Source organism: Aedes aegypti, chromosome 2 (assembly GCF_002204515.2).
Source record: "Aedes aegypti strain LVP_AGWG chromosome 2, AaegL5.0 Primary Assembly, whole genome shotgun sequence".
Taxonomy (NCBI): Eukaryota; Metazoa; Arthropoda; class Insecta; order Diptera; family Culicidae; genus Aedes; species Aedes aegypti.
The window spans coordinates 253,356,625-253,370,561 of NC_035108.1; the positions used below are offsets into that span (position 1 = coordinate 253,356,625).

A 13,937-nucleotide genomic window follows, 5' to 3' on the forward strand; every position below is an offset into this window, starting at 1 on the left:
GTCATTTTCTGACAGAACATGCAATTTATCAATGTTGGTAGTTCTGAGTTTCTATTGTTCTTGGTTATTTGACAGCTCAAAACTCAGCCCGATTAGTGAAAATCTTTCACTAAATGGGCTACAGGATTAGTGCAACGAACGAAAGTTGACTGTATTAGCTTCTGAGGTTTTTTTTCAAAATTTGAGATAATTTCCAAAAGGGCTTAGAGCCAGGGTCCAATTGAGAAATCTTATTTTCGAAATTTTTGTTCTTAGTTGTGCAAAACGTTTATTGATTTCTTTCTGCAAATCCTGCCCTATAATTTTTATAGCAGGATCGCGAGTGCGTTGAAATTGCCTTCTCCTCACGTTTTTAAGACGGATCAAAAGTTTAAGATCATCGTCTATAATCACGGATTCAAATGTCAAAGTTTCAAGAGCATTGTCAACATCAAGTTTAATTTGTAGAGAAATGTTAACATCAAGATTAGAGTCAATATACGTTTCATATATATTCCAGTCGGCTCGAAAATAATTGAAAGTGGAGCTAATAGGATTGAGAATCGCTTCATGTGATATTTGAAATGTAACAGGGACATGATCAGCATCAAAATCAACATGAGTAACTAATTGGCTACAAAGATGACTAGAGTCGGTTAAGACCAAATCAATCGTAGATGGATTTGTAGAAGAGGAAAAACACGTAGGGCTATCAGGGTATTGAATTGAGAAATATCCTGAAGAGCACTCATCAAATAAAATTCTGCCGTTGAAAATACTTTGAGAATTATTCTATGCCCGATGTTTGGCATTAAAGTCACCAATTACAAAAAAATTGACTTATTGCGAGTCAATTTTCGCATGTCAGTTTGGAGCAAATTAACTTGCTGTCCAGAGCATTGAAAAGCCAAATAGGCAGCTATGAAAGTATATTCCAACGCACGTCACTCGTACGTTCATCTGCTTCAGCTCAGCCAGACGAAGTCTTCAGTCGGTGGCCCTGCAGATCTCACCCAACCGCTGCTACGTTAGAAGCGAGCGTCGTCGTTTGCTCGCATTCAAACTCTCATCCTATCGGAGGCGACGACGCCTCTCCGCGCAGGGCGCGTAGACCCATTTTGCAACATCTCCTTGTTGCGTACCAGTTGCCTGAGACACCGTCGCCTATCATCTTGTCGCCGGCATTGCAACGCATCCGTCGCACGTCACCGATTGAAATCATCAGAACAAAATTTGCACCGAAATTGTAAGTCTAGACATTAAGAACAGAGCTTGGAGCTCAAAGTAGGGACCTATTTCAAATACGTATGATCCAAACAACGCTGCAATTTCCTGCCATACGTTTAATGGTCCAAATATAACGCTTACTTCGCTAGATTATTTGAAACTTTTAAAGTTGAATTACTCTATTTAAATTCAATAATCTTTTTATTTTGATTTTCTATTCAGTTGAGCTTCCGTTTGGGTTTGTTGAAGAACACAAAGTGTTTGAGCCACTTGATTAACTCGTCCTTAGACAGAGTCTTATGCCGGACCTGAGAAAGTGTCAGCAGTCTCTCTAACCCGAGAGTGGCGCCTAAGCTGCTGTACGTTGTGTGCGCGACACACGTTACAAGTTACCCATAATGATCATTGGCGGCGTGCAGGAGAATATTGTTCGGCGACAAAGGATGAGCTCGTTGAATGATTTCCAAACCTAGCTCGTTGAAGGTGTCAGAAGCTGAAAGGATAGGGCATGACGCTTCTCATTCGTTATGTATAAAAAGGTGTAGAGCGCAGCGGGCACAATGGGTTAATTATAGATGTAAAAATAATAGAATACTGTAGTAAAATTATCAAACGATTGTACAGAACATGAAGCAAATACGCCTCTAATACTTTTTCAAATTTCTTTAACTTTCTATGGAATGTTCGGCGACTTGGAAACGCTTCACACTCACAGCTGTACTATCCACGTTGTTCAACGGCAGAGTTTGTCTCAAAACGGAATACAACACACGGCGTATTCTCGCGCATGTATTGGCAAAAGATTCAGATGGTAAATATATTTTCAAAGTTCATTCATCGGTATTCGTAAATGGCAGATATTAGCATGTACGGATAGACGGGAGCAGCTGACAGTCAGTGAACGACGTCTTCTAGGCAGCAACGATGTGTTCGGCTAGGAAGTGCAAAAATCCGTGAAAACCCGTGCTTGAGCAGCGTTGAAAACCGAGCGATTATCGATTCTAATTAGGTAATTAGTAACACCTTATGGTGCAATTTCTTAAGGACCATATACGAGTGTTAACCGAAGACAATTAGTGTCGATAAGCGGGATATTGGGGATGGCTATTGGCCATGCAGGTATAGATCGATTCAAAGCTAGAAGAATGTGGCCTATCGAGGAAAAGTCAGGGTCAAGCAGGTTGTCGTCATCATGTCGAGATGTTGAACGTTAGCAGAAATTATCAAGTGTATATTCGGCTGTCGGTGACAAGATTTGGCCATTTCTGATGTGTGCTGATAAGAACCGCGTTTGTTGTATTTTATCATGCGAAATTGCCCGGTTTAGTATAACAATAAACCGAAAACTCTTGTTGTTTTTTTGGGTTTGATGAACTACATATAAATAAACGCTGACGGGTGTTGGGGAGAGCTAAAAGAGGAAATCGATAGAAACGGAAACAGATTTTTCTCTACATTTCTTTGTATGGCCGGTCGTGGAGTGGAAGAAGATGCGCATCGAAGTAAAAATATAAACAAACCATTCGATGTGCTGCTGCATCAGCATTAGCTTCTCAGCGAAGGTTAAGGTTGATTTTATACGTCAACAAGTGGAAAGGCGTCTTCGTCGGTTGAACCGCAACAACGCATTGCTGCATCAACGTGATCCAGACGGGTTGCATAATGTCTGTGTTGATTTTTGCTCCCATTTGCGCTTGATCGCTCATTGGATCGGGCACCCGTAACTAGCGGAGAGTTACCGACAGAGTCGTGCTTTTCTTAGGTCATAGAGCTAATATTAGAAAACGTGTATTTGCATGATATTCGAAGCAAAGATAAATTCAGAATCAGAGGCAATGATGTGTGGAGTCGAATGTGTGTGTTGGACGCGCCAACCCGATCACCGATCATGAAATAGGGATGAGAGCGTCGGCAAGGTAATGACAGTTTCTCCAATATTGGTGATCGATTTATAATGACTTGTGAAGTGTGACATGCAAACATAATCAGCGATGATTGATGTAATTTGAGCGAACGTGTCATCCCAGAGTTTGTGACGCTTTCAATATGAAGAGGGAATTCGAAACATTTACTTATCTCTGCTTTTTCTTTCTCGCATTACGTACCCAATGGGACAGATCCTGCTTATCAGCATAGGGTTCTAATGAGCACTTTCACAGTTATTAACTGAGAGCTTTCTGTGCCAATAACCAGTTTTACATTCAACATTCTTAAGGCCATCATGCGGTTGCTTAGGCCACAGATCCTGGCTATATATTTGAGAACATTATATTTGTCTTGAGATTAAGTTTCGCACTGCATTTTTCCTTACACAGAAAAATGTTTTTAAATTTCAATGACGTTTACAATGAAGGTTGCTGTATAAATAAACCAATTCAATGTAATTTTACAAGGTACTAGAGATGAGCGACTCACTCACGAATCATTCAAAAGTGTCGACTCTCAAAAATGAGTGAACGAATCACGGTTCTTTTCAAAAGAGTCATGATTCACTAGCATTGCAGTTAATGGAAGTTCAGCTCAAAGACCATGGGAAGTTTTTTTCAATAACATAGTCAAGTACAACAAACATGTGTAAGTAATTGAAGTATTTAGTTATATGAAGTGTGTTCTAATTTAAAATTTGTCGTATTCTAGGTTCATAATTCGGAATGCATGATTAATTTTTTCAATGAGTCACTGAATCAATCAAAAGAGTCGATTCACTTTTGTGAGCGAGTCACCTACCATTCACTCCTTAATTTCGATCATTTTGCACATCTCTACACGATACTGTAAAGTTAAATAAATTTTCTGTTAAATTTCAATTGTAAATAATTAAATTTTAAAAGATCTTGAAAATATTCAGAAAATTTTATTAGAAAATACAGGATTGGCTGTTGAAATTTGCGTTTATTTTGTTCCTCCAAACATGTGCATGAAAATAAACTTAAAATTACATATTTTTTGGCATTGCAGTTTGAAATTCTACAAATAGGAGCCGCTAGTGGGCTACTAATATTTGAAATTCATTTAACCTACGATGTAGCTAGAAGGCCGATGTTTTCGGCAAAGTTGCTCGTTAGGATAAGGCCGAGTGGATACTCGGTTCGCCGTAGATTTGGGCAAGCTCGTGGTTCATCCTTCGCCGCCACTAACCGTTTTCCTGCACGCCGCCTAAGATCGTCCTCAGCACCCGACGTTCGAAGACCCCAAGTTCTTGCAGGTCCTCCTCGAATATCGTCCACGTTCCATGCCCGTAGAGGACTACCGGCCTTACGAGCGTTTGGTACATTGTACATTTGGTGCGGTTGTGAATCTTTTCTGACTGTGGTGTAACCTAGGCGAGCACAGTCGCACTCAGCCCCACCAACTAGCATGTACTTTGTCTTGGTCGCATTCACCACCAGTCCCACATTCGTTGCGTCGCTTTTCAGGCAGGTGTACAGGTCTGCCACCTCTTCAAATGTTCATGATATATTGGCTTTTCAGTCTTGAAAAATTAAAACCTGTTATTTTATTTTGTCCAAAATTTGTTGTTGTTGAGATGTCAGACATTATTCTCGAAAGCGCCGCTATAACCGTAGATGCCCTTTTACAGGCACATTCAACGTGGCTAGCGAAGCTGAACTTGTCATCGATCATTACCCCAAGATGCCTAAGGAATCGCTTGGACTCTATGGTGCAATCACCTACCTTATCTCGCCCGTTGCTCGGACTTGCGGTTATTGACCCCAACCCACCTCAGTCTTGAGACGGGCCAGTCCTAGTTTCCTAGACTTCATCCATTCCTCAACTATGGAGATAGAGTGCACTGCTGCAACTTTACTTCCTCCGTCGATTCGCCATAGACCACTAGGATGTTGTCGTCTGCGAAGCCAACAATTTAAATACCCGTCGGAAGGGGCAGCCTCAGTACGTCATCGTACATCGCATTCTATAACATCGGGCTCAGGATTGAACCTTGAGGTACTCCCGCGGTAATTCGAACGCGTTTCTGCTCTGCATCATACAGTAGAACCCTACCATCGAAATAGCTTTCTAGAAGCTTACACAACTGCACCCCGGTAGCTTGAGGGGGTAAAGTGCGCGGGTTAACGCTTCGCAGCTTGCGCTGTTGAACGCATTATTCACATGCAGAGTAATGGACGCCGCTCCTTTTATGTTCGATTGCCACCTCACCTTGCTGTTTGAACGACTGACTGGATAGCGTCCAGAGCAGATTTACCTTTCCTGAATCCAAACTGGTTGTTGGACCTCGTCTGCACCTTCCGTATACGGTACTAGCATGTTGAGGATCAACCTCTCCAACAACTTGCTAGACATATCTAGTAGGCCGATAGGTCTATACACCGACGGATAAAGCCAAAAAAAATGCCGACGGATTCCCGCTTTTGGTAGTAGCACCAATTTCTGTCGCTTCCATGCATCCGGGAAGATTCCTCGATCTATGCAACGTTGCATCGCGGTTCTGAACGTGTCCGGATCCGCATTGACTGCTACTTTTAAGATGAAGATGAATCGAAGCCAAACCTCAAATTTTCCAGAGCACGAATCTGGAGAACCAAACTTCCGTTCAGGCTGAAAACCTAATCGATTGGTCACTAGCTGGTAGGGATAAATCAATTAAGTTTTCAGCTTAAACGGGTGTTCGGTTCACAAGATCCGTGCTCTTGAAAATTTGAGGTTTGGCTTCGTTTCATCTTCACCTTAAGGCAACATTCGGGATACCATCGTCCATCGGGTCCCGGTGCCTAATTTGAAGCGAATGATTTCACGACTTCTGTCAGCTCTTCGTTCGTCACCCTCGCCACTTCTTCTCCTTCATCTGCCGCATACGGCGCTGGAAGCCATGGGCGACCATGGGTCTTAGCCATTAGTACTCTGTAGGCGTCACCCCACGGACTACAGTTGGTACTCTGACGTAGACTATCAAAAAGTGCCCGTTTTCGACCCTTGACTCCTTTTTGAGAGCTAAATTTGCCTCTCTGAATGCTGCACCGCTTTCTTCTCGTTGTGCTTCTGTGCGTACGCGTTGCAGTCTTCGTCTAGTCCGGAGGCAGAGTGCTCGAAGATTTGCAATTGATTCGCATCACCAGTATACCGGCGGCCTGTTCTCTCTGGGAAGGTCTTTCCTCGGCATTGAAGCATCACACGTTCGTGACATCACAGCAACTAGCTTTTCGCCGTTTAGGTTCAGAGTATTCCGAAACGCGCGGTTTTCTAACCTCGGTCTTGGTTCGAATTACATCGCACTATCCTCCACCCGCCTGCTATTATACTATAGCGAATCGAATAATGATCACTATGAGTATAACCGTCATCAACGCGCCAGTTCATGGTACTTAAAAGGTTAGGACTACAGAACTTCAGATCGATAATCGATTCTGCACCATTTCTGCGGAAGGTATTCACTGTACTCACAAAAGCCCATGCATTCAAGTCACCAGCTATCACTACTGGCTGCCGATTAGCTAGTTCGGCTATCATCCTGTCGATCATGTGGGTAAATTTCTCATTTGACCACCTAGGGGGCGCGTAACAGCTGCAATAGTACACGCCGTTGATTTACACTCATGAAATGCTAATTTGTTTTTGCCGTAAACAGAGATGGGAATGTTCGCATCAAGAACATACCGTTATAATGATAAAAAATTGACCATCAAATCTGAGTACAGGGCTCGGTTCCTGAGGTCATTTTGCACCTCTAGGCCAATTTAAAAAAAATACCTAGGGGGAACCTCGAGAAATCTTGTTTTGTAGTTTTTGATTTGAAAATTCAATACAATCCATATTACAATTACGTAAAAGCATTGAAATAACATACATAAGAGCTCATTCTGATCCTCCCAAATATCCTTGACTAATAGGGTCCTAAAGGCCTGTCCCAATTTTAGTGCCAAACGCTTAAGTTTAGGCTAAAAACACATATTTACTCAATTTTTTTAATGTTTACTTTTGTTTAAGTCCAAAAAACATTTTTTTTTTATATTTTGTCACACTCCTTGGCTTAAACTCAAATTTTGGGTGTATTTTGCTTTCCGTGTCCCTTCCAAAATGTCAGATAGAAACAACCCCAGTGTTAAAACTAAAAGTCCTGTGGTGTTTTTGTCGATTAAGCGAACGTCAAACATGAAACTGTCAAGGTTCATTTATGGACCCAATTTTTAAATTAAAGTTTTAATATGATGTAGCCGCTATTTGAGCGGGAAAAATTGCTAAAATAGTTGCAGTAACATGCTCTTTCGTGTCATTAAATAAAAACAAGATTTCATTAAACATTTTAGGACCCAATTGTTAGAAATAAAAAGAAATGATTATTGAAAATTTAAAAGGATTCGCAACCTTATGGAAATCTCAGTCTTGTTATACGGAAAACTTTAGTATAACTATTTTTATGAAGTGATTTTTTTGTACTAACTTTTCAGGTTTGCGACATACTCATACGAATAAATATTCTTAGATCAAATTAACAATGATGAAATCCCCGGCCACCATCCCCATCATCATCGGGGTTTCACTGCTCAGTCTAGGCGGTGCATACATTTACACCGTTTTGAAAAAGAAAAAAGAAGAACTCGATGAGTCAGCATCCCAGCCGGATGGAGGAGGATTCTCCAAGATTGCCAAAATAGTACGGATGATGAGCAAAGAGGAAGTTAAGATTATAGAGATAACACTATCCAATAAAGTAATTCCGCTGGTAATCGGACGAAAAGGGTACACCTTGCGCCACATACAGGAGACTACCCACACTAACATACAATTTCGAGATCTAGATGACTCTCATCAGATTTGTGAGATTCAAGGATCAGAAGCGGGCATCCGCGCTGCCGAAGACCTGATCATGAAGGAAGCTTCACGACAGATTACCGAAACTGAAGAGATGCTCGTTCCACAGAGTGCATGTGGAAAAATCATAGGTTAGATGCTTGATTTCTGTCATTCAATGAATTCTTCTTTTAATACGTATTTCAATTGTAGGTCGTTGCGGTGATGAGTTGCAAGAAATTTGTCGCAAGTCCATGGCCAAGGTATGGATTGAAGGATCTCGTACGTTGGGCGATAGTCGTCGCATCATGATCACTGGAACGCCTAAGCAGATAAGCGTTGCTAAATCGCTTATTGAAAAGAAAGTTAAGGAAGACGCCGACTTCAAAAGAAGCCAAGAGCACCTGGACATCCGTCGTGAACCACGTATTCGAACTCCGCCGAGCAGCATCACGGCAACACCGATCCCGAGAGAAGTGCTTCCTCCGGCTATCGAAAAACTCAAGTCTACAGGTTCAGTCAGTCAGTTGGAAGTTTTTGTATCCGCAGTTATTTCACCGAGTCGTTTCTACTTGCAACTAGTCGGTCCCCAGTCATCAGAACTAGATGTTCTTGTAGACACTATGACCCAGTATTACAATCAGCAAGACAATCGGAACATACACCGGATACGTAAACCATACCTTGGTCAAATAGTGGCAGCCGAGTTCAACGCCGATGGAAAGTGGTATCGGGCTGAAGTGATCGCCATCTTACCGAATGAGTTCCAACCCGGTGAAATAGTGTTGGATTTGTTCTTCGTTGACTACGGCGATAATCAATACATCAAACCTTCCGATGTGTATGAGTTGAGGCCGGACTTCCTAGCCCTTCGCTTCCAAGCAATCGAGTGTTTTCTGGCACACGTAGAGCCTAACAACGTGATCAGTTCAACAACGGGTGAAGAGGAGTGGGATCCTTTGGCGATCACCAGATTCGAAGAGCTTACGCATGGTAAGTTCAGTAATCCTGTACAAGCTTTTCAATCTAAATAATGTTTCGTTGCATTACAGCGGCTCAGTGGAAGAAGCTACTCTCCCGCATAGCTACATACAAGAAGAAAGGACATCGTAATAATCAAGAATCTCGAGAAGGTTCACCTATTCCTGGCGTTGAGCTGTTCGATGTCTTAGCGGATGGTGACAACGTCAACATTGCTCTGGAATTGGTAACCGAGGGTCATGCCAAGGTTACGCCCAACTTTGGTGATCTCTGCCGGAGTCATGTACTGCGGCTGGACGGAGGCTCACAGGCGTCTAGCTCCGAAAGACTCAATGAACTTTCATCAGCTTCCAACACTACCGACACAGTATCGTCTGTAGTTACGACGATTCATCCCATACGGATGCCGCCGCAGGAGACGGCTGAGGCGGAGAAACCTAGTTCAACGACATCACCTAGAAGGGAACCAGCACACACCAGTAGTAATGAACCTGTCGTATCATCAATTGAGACAATCCCACAAGAGCCTAACAAAAGTCTCACTGATCATGATGCAACTTCCAACGGAAGTCCCAAAGCAGATTTTGTTTCAACTAACGATTTCCTACAAGCTGAAAAGACGAATTCATCAACACTTCGAAACGAAAGTTTTAACGACGTAACAAGTAATAGCTATACGAATGGTAAGCCGAAAAGCAACGGTTCAATGATGCGAGATTGGAACGAACTTGTGGAAGAAGAGCAGCAAAACAATGGTCTGATAAATTAGGATTAACCAATTTGTCCTTTTTCGTAAATTCAATTTTAACTATATTGATACTCGCCTTTAACTGATAGATTTATTAGTGTAAATAGCTTGATTTGGTTTCTTACTGTATATTGTGTTTGAATATATTGATTTCCAGTTCATCAAAATTGTTCTTATTATTATTAAGTAGATTTTAGTCTTGATGAAGATAAAAACTATTGTACTTATGAAAAAAGATATGATGAAACAACATATAGCTCATGGAATGAAAAAAGTGAATTATATTTTTAGAAGAAAAGTGTTTAAAGCATTGTTTGAGATGTATTATAGGTATGTTAAAGACAAATAGATCCAACAAAGATTCAATGAATTCTGACAGTAGCTTTTGAAGCCTAGTTGAAATTAAACATGTCTGAATAGACTTTTTAGATATAGAGGTCGCTGATTATCTAAACAATTTGTTTAATTATACAAAATTCTAAAATAAACAAACCTTTGATGTTTAGCAATGAAAAATGTTGGTCTTATATTCATTTCAATCTCTTTCTTCAGTAACCGGCATACTTCCAAATTTTCCTTCACTGAGCCTTCAAAGCTCTTCTGAGTCCTGGCCCATCTTGATGAGTTTGGTTCCGCTAACTTCCTTACCAGCGGCCTTGTTCTTGAGCTATTAAATGGCATCCCTAACATCTCTCATCATTCAAGCTCATCATTTCACTGTCCGTTATGCTAACGTAGCCATCAGCATCATTTTCCCTTTTTGCCTGTGTGTTCTGTCCTTTTGGGTGCTCATCGTAGTGCTGCTTCCACCTTGCGATCACTTCGCGTCCACCCGTCAAGATGCTCCCGCCCTTATCCCTCCATATTTCGCCCCACGGCTAAATACCTTCGCCGTGCTTCTGGTCAGGGATGAGAAAAGTACTGGAGCAAACATTTACCGCCTCTACATTTACATCTTTCTACACGACCATCAACATCCAAAGCAAACCATGACGGTTCAAAACAAAAAAATGTCACGGCTCTTCAAAAATGTAATCTTCTTCTTCCTAACGTTTTTCAACCCCGAATGCGAAATGACTCGAGCACAGTGGTGACACGATTTTTGCGGTTTTCGGGGTTTTGCATTTTTGCTCGATAAAGGCAGTATGAAATTGAACTTGTTTATATGTATCGTAACGGAATGATTATTGTCTTTCTGTTAGAGCTAATAGATTTCAATTAGTTGAAAACACAAGCGAAATATTAGCGATTGAATGATTTTACACTTTTTTCAATCATTCAGCTTGGAATGGCTGCCCGAAAATGGTCATAGTGGAGAGACAAAAACAGTCAAGCAGTGTGTGAACCGTTTGCAGCGCAACGCCTGATGGTATTGATGCTGCTGCTGCTTGGTGTTTTGGTGGAATGGCAGAATCGATGAACTGTGATGAATTGTGGTCACAGTTCCCAAGACTGCTTCTGGTAGAACATCCACGTTTCTGAAGAACGATGGGAATTTTTCGGGAAATTTTTCATGCTAGAAGCGTTACGGGACGGTCAAAAATTCCCAGTTTTAGCGTTACGTAACAAATGGACTCTACTTTAGTAAACCACTTCCTCCAGGTAACACTTTTCTGTCGGAATATGCGGTTTTTATGTTTCCGCTTCAATCTTAGACTTCAAACTGGAGTCCGTGCTCTAATACCCAGTTTGGTTCTGATCGTCGAGCCGTGCAGATCTCTTTTTGAATAGCGGAGGGAAGAAAAGTTGTGTGATCGCGAGTGAGACTGCTGACCACATTAGTGGTGAAGTCCAAGGCCAACGATGTCGGTGTTTAGACGGAATGCGTTCCTGATCGATTTCAGCAACCTTCCGAAGTTACCGAAACAAGAGGAAGCTCATCTTTTCGTGCACCAGAAGTTAAATCTGGGGTATGATGATGTGGACGCGATTCAATTAAGCAATGCGAAGTTTGCGCTCATTGTTGAGTGCGCCACTATGGAGTTGGCGATAAGCACAGTCAACAAATACGATCGAAAACATTTCATCGAAGTCAACAAGATACTTAGTATCAGATTTCCCTGAGCCTGGATGATGGCGGCACAGATGTGAAGATTCACATGCCACCGAGGATGGACAATGGACTGATCGAAGAGTGGATGAAACAGTACGGTGAAGTTATTTCTGTCCGCGAGTTCAAATGGACTGACAAGGTGTTCTTCAAGAACAAGAATAATGGTGTACGCATTGTAAGGATTCGCTTGCAAAGGCCGATCCCGTCGTACATCACGGTTCACGGTGAGGAAACATACGTCACTTACAAAAACCAGACTCCCACGTGCCGCCATTGCGGCTATAAGGTTTATCATGTATGGAGAACAAGATGGTTCTTGGAGAGCTAGAAGGAAGATCTGTTAACGACAGGATGGAGCGAGCAAGATCATCATATGCCGATGTGGTGATGAAGTCCGGCAATCTGAACAAATACCACGAGAAGATGGAAGATGAGCCACGTGACATCAACAAGACTACTGCAGCTAATGGTGAGAGTAGCCAAGCGACTGGTAGTTACGGTAGTACGATGATAATAGGTGAGGAGAAACAAAACGAACAACAAACACAGCATCCATCATTGTCTACAAGTAAAGATAGCACACATTCACTGTTGTTGAACCAACACCAACTCTTAACAATGATGATTCTATGGAGATGGATTCTGAAGTGGAATCTGATGATTTGAACATTGAAACTAACAATACTAACCAAATAAATGATGAAAAATCAAATACTAATTTCACTAGCAAACGTGCAAAGCACAAAAGACCAGAGATCGAAACTACTACTGATGACGAAAGGTTGAAACCAAGACATCAACGCAAAATCCAATAGAACGTGACTGATATTAAAATTTTCTCTTAGCTATTCTGAACAATCATTAGTATCTTTTATATTGAAATGGATAATTTGACTTACAGTATTGGTAGCATAAACTTAAATGCCTTTTCAAATCAGACAAAAATCGATGCGTTCAGATCGTTTTCTAGACTAATGGAACTTGACATAGTACCGTAATCCGGGGTATCATTGATCAGCGGGGTAACATTGATCGGAATGACTCATCTCGTAAAAAGTTGGTATCATCATTTATTGATGAAACATTTCCAAAGCATGAATGTTGCTTTTCTTTCTTAAATTAATGAGCTATTAAAAATTGAGATTTTTGCAAAAAATTGCGTTAACTTTATGCGTAAGTTTGCGATACAATGATTTCAATGGTTAAGGATGACACTACCGAAGATTCATGTCTCACATAGGTTCTGCAAGCGATATGAGCAAGGAAAATGCGGTTCTCACTAAAAATGGCATCGCACAAAACGATTCCGCTGTCAAAACTTTTATAAGTATGTTCAATTAGGCAACATTAACGAATTACTGTTAAGAATGTAAAATTCCCTTAGGAAATTGCCTACCTTTAGGCGTATTTCGCAGTTTGAGGTGTTTTTAATTTTAAATTAACTCAAAAAGTAAATGAGATATAAGCGTTTGGACATCATATTCGGCTTCAGGGGCCATGATTTAAGTAAGTAACGACATTTAAATATTTAAGAAATATCCTAAAAACTGATCAATGTTACCCCGGATTACGGTACTATTGTAAGAAGTACACGGACAGTATTTCAATTTCTCTGGTTATAAAGTGATATACAACATTGACAACATGCGACGTGGTACTGCCATAATGATTAAAGAACATATTCGTATCAAACCTATTGACAAAAGTCTTGACACACGAGTAACAACTGTATTACTCGAGAACAACGTTCTAGTGTGCTCAGTTTATGCGCCATCTGGTAGTCAGAATCGTAAAGAGAGAGATTTTTTTCGATTGATACTTCCATTTTACATTAACAGACCGTGTGACTCTTTGATTAGGGGCCGTCCATAAATGACGTAGCATTTTTTCACTGATTTTTTACACCCCCTCCCCCCTCGTAGCATTTCGTCACAAATGCTGGTACTCCCCCCTGGAAAATACGTAGCATATCAAGCACCCCCCCCCCCTTTATTTTTTTATTTGTTTTCCTCAGTGACTGGGTTGAAACAAAAAATTTTAATTGAGAAGTTCAATACAAAGTTTGATATTAATTACTGACTGAAATGTAAGAATAATCTAATCTAACAGTTTGATATACAGTAGCGCTCAAAAGTAATTTTGAAAAATTTTAAATAAACATTTTCATTGGTTTCCAGGTTCATAAAGGCTAAATTATAT

At 41.0% G+C, this 13,937-nt stretch overlaps 1 protein-coding gene across 2 annotated transcripts; it reads left to right on the top strand.

The window, feature by feature from the left end:
• Positions 1-2,063: 2,063 nt before the first annotated feature.
• Positions 2,064-10,031, top strand: LOC5580326 (tudor and KH domain-containing protein homolog). Of its 2 annotated transcripts, none has more exons than XM_001663230.2 (4): positions 2,064-2,215; positions 7,614-8,108; positions 8,170-8,949; positions 9,009-10,031. In XM_001663230.2, exons 2-4 carry the CDS (start codon positions 7,661-7,663, stop codon positions 9,704-9,706), a joined length of 1,926 nt encoding a protein of 641 aa, XP_001663280.1. In that variant the 5' UTR covers positions 2,064-2,215; positions 7,614-7,660; the 3' UTR covers positions 9,707-10,031. The 2 variants fall into 2 exon arrangements, with proteins under 2 accessions (XP_001663280.1, XP_021700498.1); XM_021844806.1 differs by having other exon boundaries at positions 7,649-8,108.
• Positions 10,032-13,937: the final 3,906 nt, after the last annotated feature.